This window comes from Amblyraja radiata, chromosome 18, assembly GCF_010909765.2.
Source record: "Amblyraja radiata isolate CabotCenter1 chromosome 18, sAmbRad1.1.pri, whole genome shotgun sequence".
NCBI lineage: Eukaryota > Metazoa > Chordata > Chondrichthyes > Rajiformes > Rajidae > Amblyraja > Amblyraja radiata.
The window spans coordinates 26,009,921-26,027,146 of NC_045973.1; the positions used below are offsets into that span (position 1 = coordinate 26,009,921).

The window sequence follows — 17,226 nt, forward strand, 5'->3', positions numbered from 1 at the left end:
AGGCCAACGCCATTAGCTTTCTTCACCGCCTGCTGTACCTGCATGCTTACTTTCATTGACTGATGAACAAGGACCCCCAGATCTCGTTTTCCTAACTTTACACCATTTAGATAATAATCTGGCTTCCTGTTCTTGGCACCAAAGTGGATAACCTCACACTTACCCACATTAAACTGCATCCGCCATGCATCTGCCCACTCACCCAACCTGTCCAAGTCACCCTATATTCTCATAGCATCCTCAACACAGTTCACACTGCCACCCAGCTTTGTGTCATCTGCAAATTTGTTAATGTTACTTTGAATCCCTTCATCTAAATCATTGATGTATATTGTAAATAGCTGCGGTCCCAGCACCGAGCCTTGCGGCACCCCACTAGTCACTGCCTGCCATTCTGAAAGGGACCCGTTAATCCTTACTCTTTGTTTCCTGTCTGCCAACCAATTTTCTATCCACGCCAGTACCCCACCCCCAATACCATGTGCCCTAATATTGCCCACTAATCTCATATGTGGGACCTTATCAAATGCTTTCTGAAAGTCCAGGTACACTACATCCACTGGCTCTCCCTTGTCCATTTTCCTAGTTACATCCTCAAAAAATTCCAGAAGATTAGTCAAGCATGATTTCCCCTTCGTAAATCCATGCTGACTCGGACCAATCCTGTTACTGCTATCCAAATGTGCCGCTATTTCATCTTTTATGATTGACTCCAGCATCTTCCCCACCACTGATGTCAGGCTAACTGGTCTAGAATTCTCCGTTTTCTCTCTCCCTCCCTCCTTTCTTAAAAAGTGGGATAACATTAGCTATCCCTAGGAACTGATCCTGAATCTATTGAACATTGGAAAATGATCACCAATGCATCCACGATTTCTACAGCCACTTCCTTAAGTACCCTGGGATGCAGACCATATGGCCCTGGGGATTTATCAGCCTTCAGTCCTATCAATCTACCCAACACCATTTCCTGCCTAATGTGAATTTCCTTCAGTTCCTCCGTCACCCCAGATCCTCTGGCCAGGGATATATTTGTGCGCTAACTACATAAATTATACACAGAATATGTACAGACATTCATAGGATGCAAACTAGACCTTGTACATTAAAAAACTAATGTAGTGTGTCGGAAGTAACACGTATATACACTGCCTCCGTGCCTGGTATAAGTTAGTAGCTTAAAAACTCACCGCCCACCTCCTGTAGGAGTGACGACACATATGGACCAGCAGAAAGCCCAGCAGTTCTTCCAAGATTAATTCATTGTGTTCACACTGATTCTCATCCTGTGATGGTTCGAGGGGCTTCCCTGCTTATCAGGACCAGAGAGAGTGCAAATTCCATTTGACCCCATATCTCTCTAAACCTTTCCTATCCATGTACCTGTCCAAATGTCCTTCAAATATTGTTATAGTCTCAACTACCTCCTCTGGATGGTAGACAAAAGTGCTGGAGAAACACAGCGGGTGCAGCAGCATCTATGGAGCGAAGGAAAAAGGCAACGTTTCGGCCCGAAACGTTGCCCATTTCCTTCGCTCCATAGATGCTGCTGCACCCGCTGAGTTTCTCCAGCACTTTTGTCTACCTTCGATTTTCCAGCATCTGCAGTTCCTTCTTAAATACCTCCTCTGGCAACTCGTTCCATACACCCACCACGCTCTGTGTGTGAAAAGGTTGCCCCTCGGGTTCTTATTAAATCTTTCCCCTCTCACCTTTAAACCTGTGGTTCTTGATTCCCTGACCCTGGGTAAAAAGACCCTGTCCATCAGACGCTGCCTGACACGCTGAGCACTTTGTTTATTTTAAGATTAGTGATGAGGACATGAACCTCACCCAGGGCGCTGGGTGATGGGGAGGTGGGTTGTGGGAAGTGGACGGACCCTGTGCATTCACACCATCTATTCCCCTCATGATTTTACACACCTCTATAACATCAACCGCCTGCGCTCCAAGGAATACAATCCGTGCCTGCCCAATCTCTCCCTGTAGCTCTCCCTGTAGTCCCAGCAATTTCCTTGTCAATCCTCTCTTTGCTCTTTCCATCTTTCATAGCAGAGTGACCAGAACTGAGCACAGTACTCCCAGGTCTCCAAAAGATCTTGACAAATTCATCCCAAAGTCCTGGTCACTAGAAATTTGATTTCAATAAAACACAAACTGCGACTGTTCCTGCTGCTGTTTGCATATTGGAGGTGAGGCGCGCTGGAGTCCAGTGGGAATCCCCAGGCCCACAGGCCCGGTCATGAGGCAGGGCCTCAGGTTCATGCTCCATTTAAGGCGAGGTCCAGATCTCCTGCCTTGAAGAAAACTATACAAAGAAGAGTGCGTCCCTTCCACTTGCCACCTGCCAGAGAAGGTTGGTTGTCCACATTTGTTGGAGGCCAGGCCAGGCCTTGGTTGGGATGACCACCTTGGGTTGGTCATGGTCGGTGGAGAAGCCCTCGCTGTCGGCACTGGCCGGACAGTGGCGGAGTTGCCAGACCCAGATCAGAGGCTGCCACAAACTCTGCCCCAGAGCTGGACCTCGGAGGTGTCTGGGCCTCCCCGTGGCAGGCAAGCCCATGCCCAGTCAGTGCCGCCGGAGCAGTGGTCAGTTGAGCGGGCGTGCAGCGCGGCTGGCCCTGGGGAAGCGGTGAACCTTGACGTGCTTGGACAGGTGGTCACTGCGGGCAAACCTCTTCTCACAGACTGGGCACTGGTATGGCTTCACCCCCGAGTGGGAACGTCGGTGACGGGACAGCTCGTCGGACCTGGAGAACCTGGAATAGACCACGGAGACGTCAGTCCGGATGTGGGGAGGGGTGGGTAGGGGGGGGTTGTTGGGTGGGGTTGGGGAGGGATGGGAGGTGGGGAGGGGTGAAGGAGCAAGAGGCGGGGAGGGAGGGGAGGGGGAGCCGTGGTGGTGGTGGGGGGTGGAGGGGAAGGGGTAGGAGCAAGTGACAGGGAGGGAGGGTTGGAGCAGAGGGGGAGGGGTGGTGGTGGTGGTGGTGGGGAGTAGGAGCGAGTGATGGGGAGGGGGGCTGGAGCAGAGGGGGAGGGGTGGTGGTGGTGGTGGGGGAGGGTGTTGGGGGGGGGAGTGGGGGTGAGGAAGGGGGTTTGGAGGGGTGTTGGTGCGATGCTCACACTCACCTCCATCCACACTCGGGCCAGGTGCATGCAAATGGTTTCTCGCCGGTGTGCCTCCGCAGGTGGGCCTTCAGGTGGCTGCTCTTGGTGTACATCTTGGTGCATCCGGGAAACGTGCAGCGATGCATCTTCAGCAGCTGCGTCGTGTCACCCCGCTGCAGCCTCTGGCCCAGGACGGCGGTGGCTGCACCCGTGCATGCCTCGCCCCCGCCAGGTGCAGGCTTGGCGGCGATGGGCACGGGGGCGATACGGGCGAGGGGCCGGGACGGGGGCAGGAGGTGGGGCACCAGGGCAAAGGTCTGGCCCTGGATATTGACCAGGAGTTGGGTCACCTTCAGTTGCCCCCCCCGCGGCTGAGGGCTGGGCTCCTGCCCCCCCTGCACTTGAACCCCAAGGGGGTCGGGGTCAGATCCCGTCCCTGTCAGTACGACCTCGCCCACCCTACCCTCCTGCCCACCCCTCAGCCCCAGTGCAGCGGGCTTGGTCGGACCCTTCCCCTCCACCAGGCGGTGGGGCCCCTCCCCAGCAACCTGTGGCCCCCCCAACCCGCCCCATCCCCCCTCCGTCAACTCCATCCCCATGTTCTCCTCCAGGAACTCCTCTATCTCCTCCAGGGTGGGCTGGAATAACCCCGGCTCCTCCCTCTCCGCTCTGCCCCCGTGGCCCGCCTGCGACAGGAGGTAGTCCATGATGCCGTCCTGGTTGCCCACGGCCCAGGGCCCGGCACGCCCTGTCTCGGGACTGGAGCACGAGCAGGAACTGCAGCAGTCACTCTCTTCCTCCGACACGGGCGAGGGCAGCATCTGGTAGGCACCGCGTTCCACCACCATCCCGCCCAGGCGCCCCAGCGGGCAGCACGTCTGCAGGAAGCTCTCTCCGGCTGCGACAAGGTGGTCCACCATGGTGGGCGGGAGAGACCTTCAGCCGCTCTCTGTCACTGCTCGCCTCAGGTCCGGCTCACCCCCTGAAACACACACACACACACACAAGGCAGCGTTAGCTACAGGGAAAGATATAAACATAGACCATACAACAGTACCAGAGGACACAGGTGTAAGATTTAACAGGAGACTGAGGGGCAACTTTTTCACACAGAGGGTGGTGGGTGTATGGAACCAGCTGCCGGAGGAGGTGGTTGAGGTGGGGACTGTCGCATCATTGAAGAGATATTTAGACAGGTACATGGATAGGATAGGTTTGGAGGCAAGGAAGTAGGCGAATGTAGATGGGATATGTTGGTCGGTGTGGGCAAGTTGGCCTGAAGGGGCTGAATCCACACTGTATCACTCTATGACCCTCTGAGTCTATGACTAACAGCCCCTTCAGCCCAATATCCATGTCAAACATGATGCCAACTCCTATAATGTCTGCACATAATCCATGCCCTCCTTTCCCTGCATATCCATATGCCTATCCTAAAGTCTCTCAAATGATGTTATTATATCTGCTTCCACCACCACCCCCGGCAGCACCCCTGGCACCCACCACCCTCTGTGTAAAAAAGGTTGGCCCCAACTTGCCTCCCTCCCCCTTGCCCTCAACACCCCCTCACTCCCTCTCACCTCAAAGCTGTACTTTGACATTTCCACCCTGGGGAAAAGGTTCTGCCTGTCTACCCTATCTGTGCCTCTCATTATTTTATATACTCCTATCAGGTCTCCCCCTCAATCTCCGGCGTTCCAGAGAAAGCAATCGAAGTTTGTCCAACCTCTCCCTGTAGCTAATTGAGGAACCAATCTGGTAACGTGCTGGAGGAACTCACTTGGTCGGGCAGTATCTGTGGTGGGAGTGAACGGATGACATTTTGGGTCGGGTCTCTGCTTCAGACTGATGGTGTAGAGGGGAGAAAGCTGGAAGAGAGGAGGGGGCGGGATAAAGCCTGACCCTGTGTCTCGGGGGTGTCAGGTGTCAGGTTCACTATTAATACATGTACCACGTTCCCCAAGCTCCCATCTGACACACAGACCAGTTGACACAACTCCCTCTCCCCTGCCCTCAACACCCACTCACTCACTCCCTCCCTCTCTTCCTGTGCTGTTCATTGCCCGGTCCATCACAGGTACTGATCTCCCCACCAGCAAAGGGATCTACAGGAGGTGCTGCCTCAAAATGGCAGCCGGCATCATCACAGACCCACACCACCCTGGCCACACTCTCATCTCACTGCTACCATCGGGAAGAAGGTACAGGAGCCTGAAAACCGTGACCTCCTGGTTCAAGAACAGCTTCTGCCCAGCAACCATCGGGCTCTTGAACACTGCACAACACTGACCTCTGCAACTGTGATCTTCTACAGACTTTGGTTTTGCACTATTATGGTTACCTAGTATTACGGTTATTAATTTGGGATGTGTCGTTGTGGCTGTAACGTTGGTAAGGCCACATTTGGAGCACTGCACAGAGTTCTGGTCACCCAGCTACAGGAAGGAAGTTCTTCAAGGGTGTTATCAGGCCTGGAAGATTTGACTGGTAAGGAGAGGTTGGGTAGGCTGGGACTTTGTTTTCTGGACCGTAGCAGGCTGACAGGTGATCTTATAGGGGGTGTATAAATTCATGAGGGGAATAGATAGGATGAATAGCCACAGTCTTTCTACCAGGGCAGGCGAGTGTCAAACTAGAGGGCAACTATGTTTAAGGTGTGAAAGGAAAGGTTTAATAGGAATTTGAGGGGCAACCTTCTCACTCAGATAATGGTGATAGCCAGAGGAGGTACAGAGGCAGATAACAACATTTAAAAGACTTTTGGACAGGTACATGGGTACATGGTTTTCTGTGCTGCATGAATCCAAATGTGGTCTTAAATATGCCCACAGTAAAATCAGACACAGAGTGAAGCTCCCCCTACACTGTCCCATCACCCCCCCCCCCCCCCCCCCCCCCCGGGGCACGGGTTAGCTGCCTATCTGAAAGACTTTGACCAGTTGTACGAGTCGGTGTTACTTGACCGGGAGAGGTGAATGCTGTCACTGTAAACTACAGCTGCCGTGCATCGGCACGTGGGAACAAGCGTCATTCTCCAGGCTCCTCGTCAACACTGACGAAGGACAAGTGACCGACGCACTGAATCAACTGAGCAAACACTCCCCGACACACCGCGCGGTTAACTCCGTACTTGCTAAAATATCCCACAACGCTCTCCCTCACCGCACGCCCATTCCCGTTGGGGCAAAACACCGGGAATAGCCAGCCGCCACACCGCTCCACTAAATACTCGTACATAGACTTTAGGTTAGATACACAGCACAGAAACAGGCCCTTCGGCCCACCAAGTCCACACTGACCATCGATCACCCGTTCACACTAGTTCTATGTTATCCCTCTTTCGCATCCACTCTCTTACACACTAAGGGCAATTTACAGAAGTCAATTAACCTACAAACCCACACGTCTTTGGGATGTGGGAGGAAACTGGAGCACCCAGAGAAAAATCCATGCGGTCACAGGGCGAACATGCAAACTCCACACAGACAGCACCCGAGGTCATGATCAAACCCGTGTCTGGTGCTGTGAAGCAGCTGCTCTACCATGCCCTGTGACAGCCAGTTGCCAAAGAAATATGAATAATATGCATGTCCCTCAAGCTATGAGGAATGAGCAGCCATTTGTCCTTCCGGCCAGCTCAGCATCGTGGTTGACTCTCTATCTAAAGACTCGGATTAATCCTCTATTGGTAATACTCGCTGACCAGTGACTCTTGGGCAGGAGATCCAACAATTCCCTGCCCTTGCAGTGAAGGAACGTCTCCGCCCCGTCCCGACCGACTAGACCATCACTGCCCGGTCCATCACGGGCACTGACCTCCCCACCATCGAAGGTCCATCACGGGTACTGACCGGTTCCTATTAAATCTTTCCCCCCTCACCTTAAACCTATGTCCTCTGGTTCTTGAGTCCCCTACTCTGAGGCAAAGACGGCGTGTGAAAAAGTTGCAGCTCAGGTTCCTGAGTACAAGGGGTGTCTAAAACCAGAGGGCACAGGTTGAAGGTGGGAGGAGGAAGCTGTGATAGGAATCCGAGGAGCAATGTTTTCACACACACAGTCTTTCCCCAGAGCAGAGGAATCGAACAGGTAAAGTTTTTCACTGTATCTCGGTACACGTGACAATAATAACCGCACACCAGTAGCAGACTCGCTGGGATCAAATCCATTTGCCAGAAGCCAATGAGTAGATCAATTTAACCTTATGTCACCGAAGATGCAAACCACTCCCGCGCTGGGACTGGGTTAGCGTCTGTACACTTGCCTGGTGAACGGCACACACCCCCCTCAACCCACACCGCCGCCCAACAACACACACCCACACTCTCATTCCTCTCCCCCCTCCACTTTCACACTTACCCCCCTTTCTATCTCTTACCCCCCTTTTTACTCTCCCTCTCCTTCTAACCTCACCATCTATCCTCTCCTCTCCCCATTCACTCCCTCTCTTCTCCCCTCCTCTCTCCACTTCCCTCCCCCTCCTCTCTCCCCTTCCCCTTCCCCTTCCCCTTCCCCGACCCTCACGGAGTGTCGGCCAGTGCCCCGCACGGTCACCCCCTGCCCACCACTCCTCAAGGGGCCGGGACTAGGGGGGATTGGAGTCCGGGAGTCGGGGCGACCGTAGCCCGGGCGGAGAGCAGACCCACCTGCGGGAAGCAGCGGCCGGAGCGGAGCGGTGCCGGAGAAACCTGAGTCCTTTCACATGACCCGGGACTCGCTCTCACACTCTCTCTCACTCTCTCTCTCTCTCTCCAGCCCCTGCACCACCGCGCAACTCTTTATTAAATATTTACTTTGCATTGGCCCGCGGCCCCACCATCCAGAATAACACCTCTCCCTCTCCCATCTACCCGCCACTGAAAACAAACTTCAAAACTTTCCTATCCTAACTCACCGACCGATAGAACTTAAAGTGGGAAGTGTGTGTGTGTGTGTGGGGCTGTGTCAAGTGTGTTTAATTGTCCTCCACGCCAACATTAGAACGATCTTACATGCTGCTGCAGCTTAACATGCCCGTAAACACACACAAATAAATATATAGTAATCAATGATACATACATTAATAACAGTAATAATAGGTAACCATAATAGTGCAAAACTGAAGTCCATACTGCAACCAAAGACAGTGCATAGATCACAGTTGGGTGGGAAGGAACTGCAGATGCTGGTTTACATTGAAGATACACAGACTCATTCAGACAGCTATGTTTCCAGAGTAACTCAGCGGGACAGGCAGCATCTCTGGAGAGAAGGAATGGGTGATGTTTCTGATCGAGACCCTTCTTCAGACTGATGTCAGGGGAGTGGGCGGGACAGAGATAGAATGTAGTCGGAGACAGTAAGACTGGTGGGTGAACTGGAAAGGGGGGGGGGGGGTGGAGAGTGAGGGAAAGCAAGGGCTATTTGAAGTTAGAGAAGCCAATGTTCATACATCTGAGTCAGGGGAGAGGGAGACACATAGATAAGGGAGGTCTTATTGGGAATGAAACATAAATCGAAGGAATAGTTAGATCTCAAGCCGGGTGTTGAGCAGCCAGGTTGTTGTCTCCGGGTCAATGTCTGCCAGGCCCTGAGCTCCATTTGGTGGGTGGCAGAGCGGGCACCCAGAGACCCAGAGATGACATGGTTGGCTGTCTCTTACCCCCCTTAAAGGTAAGATGTGAAAACGAGATATCAAAGGGTCAAGGAAAATGTAGAATAGATCACAGTCGCTGAGGTCAGTGTTGTGCAGTGTTCAAGAGCCTGATGGTTGCTGGGAAGAAGCTGTTCCTGAACCTGGAGGTCACGGTTTTCAGGCTCCTGTACCTTCTTCCCGATGGTAGCAGCGAGATGAGAGCGTGGCCAGGGTGGTGTGGGTTTGTGATGATGCCGGCTGCCTTTGTGTATATGTGTGTGTGTGTGTGTGTGTGCGTGTGTGTGTGTATGTTTATGTATGTGTGTGCGTGTGTATGTTTATGTGTGTGTGTGTGTGTGTGTGTATGTTTATATGCGTGTGTGTATATGTGTGTGTGTGTCTGTGTTTGTGTGTGTGTGTGTGTGTGTGTATATGTATGTGTGTGTGTGTGTGTTTATGTATATGTGTGTGTGTGTGTGTGTGTGTGTGTGGGTGTGTATGTGGGTGTGTATGTGCACGTGTGTGGATGTGTGTGTGTGCGTGCGTGTGTGCATGTGTGGGTGCATATATGTGTGAGTCTGTACATGGGAGTGAGTGTTTGGAGACGGGGAGATGGCCGGGGATAGATTTGCTGGCTGGGGAAGGGCATTTACCCACACCATCTCTCTGAACAGTCAGGGTGCTTGGTGGACCAGAACAGAGCAGGGAATGCTGAGGGATTCACTCACTCACTCACTCACTCACTCACTCACTCACTCACTCACTCACTCACTCACTCACTCACTCACTCACTCACTCACTCACTCACTCACTCACTCACTCACTCACTCACTCACTCACCGAGTCCGTAGAACCTGTCCCCTGCTATACTCTCTGCACACTCCCGGCCAAATTCAGCTCTAACCCCATCTACAAGTTTGCAGCCGACACCACTGTGGTGGGGCTGGATCATGAACAATGATGAGACAGAGTACGGAAAGGAGATGGAGAATTTAGTGACATGGTGTCAGGACATCAACCTCTCCCTCGATGTCAGCGAGGGGAAGGAACTAGTTATTGACCAGGGACGGTGGTGGGGAACTTGTCCCCATCAGCATCAATGGTGGTGAAGTGGAGATGGTCGAGAGCTTCAAGTTCCCAGGTGTAAACATCACCAACAATCTGTCTAGGACCAACCACATTGAGGCTACGGCCATGAAAGCACATCAACGCCTCTACTTCCTCAGGAGACCAAGGAGGTTCGGCACGTCTCCAACGACCCTTCCCAACGTCTACAGGTTCATCGTATCGGGATGCATCACAGCTCGGTTTGGGAACAGCTTTGCCCAAGACCACAAGAAATCGCAGAGAGTTGTGGATGTAGCCCAGTCCATCACACAGACCAGACATCGACTACATCTACACTTCACGCTGCCTCGGGAAAGCAGCCAACATCATCAAGGACCACTCACACCCCGGTCATCCCCTCTTCTCCCCTCTCCCATCGCGCAGAAGTTACAAACATTTGAAAGAACGTACCATGAGACTCAGCACCAGTCTCTTCGCTGCTGTTATCTGATTACTGAACGGTGCTCTGATATCACCATTGTGGCCTTTGCACGTTGTTTTATCTTCACTTTCTCTGTTTGCTCCTCTCCACTACCTGTAGCATTCATGCAATGGTTTGACTGGACAGCACGTAAAATACAGCTTTTCACTGTATCTTGGCACACGTGACAACAATAAGCCAATACCGATACAAACATAAACATGATGTCCCTGAACTTGCTTTCGTACATTTAAAAACCCTCCCACTTGCCAGGCGTCCCTTTACCTGAAAACAATTTATCTTAGTATAGTTTGGTATAGTTCAGTTTAGTTTATAGTTTATTGTCACATGTACCGAGGTACAATGAGAATCTATTTGTTGCGTGCTATCCAGACAGCAGAAAGACGAACAACAATTACAATCGAGCCGTCCGATTGTATAGTGCAGTGTAAATCCAATATACAGATACAGTATGAAGGGAATAACGTTTAGTGCAAGATAAAGTCCGATTAAAGATGGTCCAAGGGTCTTCAATGAGGTAGATGGGAGGTCAGGACCGCTCTCTAGTTGGTGAGAGGATGGTTCAGTTGCCTGATAACAGCTGGGATAAGAATCAGTCCTTGAATCTGGAGGTGTGCGTTTTCACACTTCTGTACCTCTTGCCTGATGTGAGAGGGGAGAAGAGGGAGTGACTGAGGCGAGACTGGTCCTTGATTATCTGGTGGCCTTGCCGGGGCAGTGTGACGCGTAGATGGAGTCAATGGAATGAAGGTAGAATCACAATCACAATAATATTTTTTAGCCATGTATGTTTTGCAACATACAAGGAATTTCATTTGCCAAGTCAGTCATACAATAAAAAGCAACAGAACACACAAAACACATTTTAACATAAACATGCTCCACATTCCTCACTGTGATGGAAGGTTCAATCTCTTCTCTTGTTTGCTCTCCCGAGGTCACGGGCCTCGAGCCCTCCGTTGACGGGACGATCTTGACTCCCGTAGCATTTTACCGGGATGCATCACAATATGGTTTGGGAACAGCTCCATCCAAGACCGCATGAAATTGCAGAGAATTGTGTGTAGGTTAGTGTTAGTGTGTCGGGATCACTGGTCGATGAACTCTAGGTCCAAGAACAGCTTCTTCCCTGCAACCATCAGGCTCTTGAACGCTACACGACACTAACCTCAGCAACTGCGATCTTCTATGGACTGTGTCCAAACATTGAGTGGCACCGTATCGTATCTCCGTCCGCACTGCGGCCTAACATCGAGGAGTTGGCGGCCTTTGCTGGAGACCGATTTTGAGAACTGCACCGCAGGAAGCGTACGGGACTTTAACATTGCGGAGCCTGCTATCCCTTAGCCAGGGATCAACCCCGGAGCTCCAACCATGGGTGTTTGCGGGCTTAACATCACGGAGCTCACGGTCTCTAGTCAGAGACCGATTTCGGGAACTCCAAGCCACGGGAGTTTCGATCGCCCCAACGCGAGAGTTTCGACCGCCCCAACGCGGGAGTTTCGACCACCCCGACGGATCACCCCGACCGCAGGAAAATAAAGAGGAAGAAAATTTGACTTTTTTGCCTTCCATCACAGTGAGGAATGTGGGGAATCCGCTGTGGTGGATGTTTGTGTTAACTTTTATGTAGTTGTGCGTCTTGTTGCTTTTTTCTAGTTTGGCTGTATGGTAATTCGCAAATCACTGTACCTTAATTGGTACATAAGACAATAAAAGACCTTTGAAACCTTTGGTTGCACTATAGATTTAGGTTTTGGTTACCTAGTATTAGTTAATTTATTGTATTATTGATTATTATATATTGATCTGTTTATTATTGCTTTTGCAGGCCTGTCGTTTATCAAGTAAGAATTCCATTGTTCCATTGCCAGTACATTTGACAATGAAACACTTAAATCTTGATTCACCCTGTCAGCAATGGGCTTGTTTTTGCACTATTATGGTTACCAGTGTTACAGTTAATTGTCATATTAATTAATTGTATTATTATTGTATTATTATTATTATTGTATATTTATATGTGCGTTATTCCCTGGATATGCTGGGAATGGAGGGATAATGGATCATGTGCAGGCAGAGGAGATCAGTTTAACTTGTCGGCATGTTCGGCACGGACATTGTGGGCCGAAGGGTCTGTTCCTGTGCTGGACTGTTCTATGCTCTACGCTCTAGGCTTGTGGAGACTGTGGAGAGACATAAGCACTTTCTTCCTGTTGTCGGATTCACTCTGGGATATTCCTTGCTGTTGGACCATTCTTCCAGACTGGGAATACATTTCCCAGTCGCACTACAGAGAGCTTCAAGTTGACTGAGTGCGGGTCAGGATATTGAAAGGGGTTTGCTGTGATTGACACCGTAGCCAGGTGTTGTGTGTGATATTGGACTGCGCTGTATATGAATCCTCAGTCTCAGCTGCCTTGTTGCAATGCCATTGCCAGCACTGTTACACCATGCGATATTTATAAAATCTTTCACAACACGAGGCTGTAAATAATTACAATGGAAATTTCATCCTAGGCACTGGTGAGTCAGAGGCCTGTACAGCACAGAAACAGGCCCTTTGGCCCTTCTTATCCATGCTAACCAAGTTGCTAGTCCCATTGCTTGCATGTGGCCTATATGCCTCTAAACCCTTCCTATCCACATATCTGTCCCAATGTCTTTGAAAAGTTGTAATTGTATTCGGTTCTATAGTTTCCTGTGGCAGCTCGTTCCAGATACGGACTACACTCTGAGTGAAAGTTGTTCCTGAAGTCCCTCTTAAATCTCTCCCTCCTCACCTTAAGCCTGTGCCCTCTAGCTGTAGAATCGTCTACTCTGAGAAATAAAACTGCGAGCATTCACTTTATCCGTGCCTAGGGTTGCCAACTGTCCCGTATTAGCCGGGGCATCCTGAATATTGGGCTAAATTGGTTTGTCCCATACAGCATCGCCCTTGTCCCGTATTTGACTGCTACTACTCATGTCGAGGAGGCTGTCAGGTCAGAGCGCCTTGCCCGGCCCCGCCTCACCTGTCCCAACGTAGTGCAGCCCATGGAGTGCAGCAGCAGTGCCTCGCCCTTGGCCCCGTCGGTCAGCAGCCCGGCCAGCTGTCCGACCTTCGGACCTTCGCTTACCGCCGACACCACCACCCCTCCTTCTCATGGCCAATCATCAGGTCATGAGTTGGATAGGGTGCTGGACATTGCGTGCAGCAGAACACAAAGCCCAGCCCGGGGGGGGGGGGGGGGGCAGCTGAGGAGTTTTGGCCTGGGCGCCGGATTTTGCGCGCGACATCGGGCCAAAACTCCTCAGCTGGCCCGCCGGCTGGGCTTTGTGTGCACCTGGGCCAACTCATCATTCACCCAGCCACGGCCGAGTCGGTCAACGAATTGCTGTCGGGAATTTGTCCCTTATTTTGACCTTTTATTCCTTATTTAGGAGTGAGAAAGTTGGCAACTCTATCCGTGCCCCCTATGATCTTGTGTAGGTAGGAGCTACAGATGCTGGTTTAAATCAAAGGTAGACACAAAATGCTGGAGTAACTCAGCGGGACAGGCAGCATCTCTGGAGAGAAGGAATGGGGGGTGACGTTTCGGGTCGAGACCCTTCTTCAGACTGATGTCCGGGGAATGGGTGGGACAGAGATAGAATGTAGTCTGAGACAGTAAGACTGGTGGGAGAACTGTGCAGGGGGAGGGGATGGAGAGAGAGGGAAATCAGGGGCTATTTGAAGTTAGAGGTCAATGTTCATACCGCTGGGGTGTAAGCTACCCAAGCGAATTATGAGGTGCTGTTCCTCCAATTTGCGCTGGGCCTCGGTCTGACAATGGAGTTGGCCCAAGACAGGTCAGACCAGGTCATCGGAGATGTCCTCATTCTTTAGAAAACGGGGGTTCCCCTCTTCCAGATGAGGCTCTCACTAGGGTCTCCTCGATATCCCGCAGCTCCGCTCTTGCTCCCCCTCCCCCCATTCATAACAAGGACAGAGTCCCCCTTGTCCTCACCTTCCACCCCATCAGCCGTCGCATACAACATATAATCCTCCAACATTTTCGTCACCTCCAACGGGATCCCACTACTGGCCACATCTTCCCATCTCCACCCCTTTCTGCTTTCCCAGAGACAGTTCCCTCCACAACTCCCTGGTCAACTTGTCCCTTCCCACCCAAACCACCCCCTCCTCAGGTACTTTCCCCGTCATCCGCAGGAGAAGCAACACCTGTCCCTTTACCTCCCCCCTCAACTCCATCCAAGGACCCTGACAGTCTTTTCAGGTGAGGCAGAGGTTCACTTGCACCTCCTCCAACCTCATCTACTGTATCTGCTGTTCCAGGTGTCAACGTCTGTACATCGGCGAGACCAAGCGCAGGCTCAGCGATCGTTTCGCTTAACACCTCCGCTCAGTTCACCTGATCTCCCGGATGCTCAGCACTTTAACTCCCCGTCCCATTCCCAATCTGTCCTTTCTGTCCTGGGCCTCCTCCATTGTCAGTGAGGCCCAGCGCAAATTGGAGGAACAGCACCTCATATTTGGCTTGGGTAGTTTACATCCCAGAGGTATGAACATTGACTTCTCTAACTTCAAATAGCCCTTGCTTTCCTTCACTCTCCATCCCCCCCCCCTTTCCAGTTCACCCACCTGTCTTACTGTCTCCGACTACATTCTATCTCTATCCCGCCCACTCCCCTGACATCAGAATGAAGGGCCTCGACCCGAAACGTCACCCATTCCTTCTCTCCAGAGATGCTGCCTGTCCCGCTGAGTTACTCCAGCATTTTTGTGCCTACCCCTTGTGATCTTGTACACCTCAGTTAAGTCACCCCTCAGCCTCCTACGCACCAAACAAAAATGTCCGAGCCTTTCCAACCTCTCCCTGTAACACAATTCCGCAAGCCCAGGTAACATCTGCCACTGGGTCCTCGATGTTCTGACCCACAGACCACTATCAGTGAGGACAACACCTCCTCCTCAATAACTCTCAGCACCAGGTCACTTGGCCATAACTCACTGAGACATGGTAGTCCATCCAGACCACAAACATGGTATCCCCATGAACCTGAGGCTTTGAAGAGACATTGACAATACAGTGTGTTCAATGTCAAAGTATTGTGATCATCGTGGATAGGAGCTCCTTACTGGCAAAACCAACCCAACTCCTCGATGCTTCGGAAAAGAACGAACCGCTTTAAATATTTTCTCAACACTTGGGAGTCAAGTGTGGTTAAAATCCAACGTAAAATGTAAAGAATTCCGAGACATGTATGCACTTGCACAAGACCCAGTGGGAAAGCCATCCAGGTGCCAAATCCTGATGAAATAATCTGGGATTAAACCCATTATTAAATTAAAAGAAATTCCTCAAAATAAGTAGCTTCCGAAGCTTTGTCAACGTTCCTTTACTCAACAATGGTATCTGGCACTCAGTTACTTTGATCCAGTCACGCTGGCCGTCATTGGGAAGGGCATCGAGCACAGAAGTTGGGACATCATGATGCATCCTGTACAAGTCGTTGGTGAGACAACACTTGGAGCACTGTGTGCAGTTCTGGTCGCCCAGCCACAGGAAGGATGTCATTACCTTGGAAAAGTTGCAAAAGAGATTCTCCACGATGTTACCTGGCCTTGAGTTATCGGGAAAGCTTGGATAGATTTGGTCTTCTTCCTTTGGAGCATAATGGGGCTGAGGGGTGACTTCAATGAGGTGTACAAGATCACGAGGGGCATGGATACAGTGAACACTCGGGTAGAGGATTCTAAAACTCGAGGGCATAGGCTTAAGGTGACGGAGATTTAAGAAAGACATCAGGGCAACGTTTTCACTCAGAAGGTAGTCCGTGTCTGAAGGATACGATAGGCATTCAGAACCTTTCCCCCAGGAAAGAAGGAGACTACAGAGAGTGTTGGACACTGCCCGGTCCATCTCAGGTACTGACCTCCCCACCATTGAAGGGATCTACAGGAGGCACTGCCTCAAAAATGCAGCCAGCATCATCGCAGACCCACACCACCCTGGCCACGCTCTCATTTCATTGCTACCGTCGGGATGAAGGTACAGGAGCCTGAAAACTGTGACCTCCAGGTTCAAGAACAGCTTCTTCCCAGCAACCATCAGTGCTGTTGAACACTGTATAACATTAACCTCAGCTGCTGTGATCTTCTGTGTCTTTGGCTGCACTACGGACTTCGGTTTTGAACCATTATGGTTACCTAGTATTATGGTTATTCATTTATTGTTTCATTGATTATTGTACATCTATCTGTGTGCTATTGTGCTGATGGGCCTGCTGAGCTGCACCGCAAATAAGACTTTCACTGTTGTCACCAGTATATCTGACAATTAAACGCTCCGTCCCTGGACTCTCTTGCAACATTGGCCAATGGCGACATCTACTGGCTCATCAGAAATAGGAATCACACAAGTCTGAGGAAGAGAGGTTTCTGCCTGCCCTGTGAGCAATTGATTCCTCAATTAATATTTTGAGAGTTGACAGTCTGGTTATTTCTCTCAATGCTATTTGTGGGAGGTTGGCTGTGTGCTTCCTACTTGACAACAGTCATTACTTTCTCTAACACCACGATCCACTTTAGGATTATCCAAGCTATTTCCTTTCTTGTGGGAGGAGGTGAGGAATTTTCCATTGGCATTTCTGGCATAACACTGGGATCCCAAGATGTTGACAGTAAGGGAGTGAAGACTGGGAACCCAGAGGTGAAGAAATGGCCATGTTTTCACTCTGCTCCCTACGTTCATGGGGATATTGCCTGCTGCAGAGAAATATAAACATGAAGCGAGATGAATCATTGGGTCCATAGACAGGGTGATACAAGACAATAACTTACAAGAGGAAAGGAAAGAGGCAGGGTAGATACCAGAGCCTGGTAAGAAGCTAAGTGCAAGTGATTCGAGCAGGGTGTAGGAGCTTTATTCGCAGAGTGGATTATGATGCTGTAGACTTCACTCCAAGGTCAGTG

At 50.9% G+C, this 17,226-nt stretch overlaps 1 protein-coding gene across 1 annotated transcript; it reads right to left on the reverse strand.

The window, feature by feature from the left end:
- Nucleotides 1–1,895: 1,895 nt before the first annotated feature.
- klf15 (Kruppel like factor 15) lies at nt 1,896–10,380 on the reverse strand. Its single transcript, XM_033037360.1, has 3 exons — nt 10,238–10,380; nt 3,130–4,090; nt 1,896–2,759 (listed from the first exon to the last, which is right to left on the reverse strand). The coding sequence occupies exons 2-3, from the start codon at nt 4,026–4,028 to the stop codon at nt 2,591–2,593; spliced, it is 1,068 nt and encodes a 355-aa protein (XP_032893251.1). The 5' UTR covers nt 4,029–4,090; nt 10,238–10,380; the 3' UTR covers nt 1,896–2,590.
- Nucleotides 10,381–17,226: the final 6,846 nt, after the last annotated feature.

Bases quoted from the DNA above. Each gene is read 5' to 3' on its own strand.
- klf15 (XM_033037360.1), bottom strand. From the start codon at position 4,028: ATGGTGGACCACCTTGTCGCAGCCGGAGAGAGCTTCCTGCAGACGTGC. The intron at 2,760-3,129 runs GTGAGTGTGAGC...GGTCTATTCCAG, and splicing joins TGGCCCGAGTGTGGATGGAG to GTTCTCCAGGTCCGACGAGC.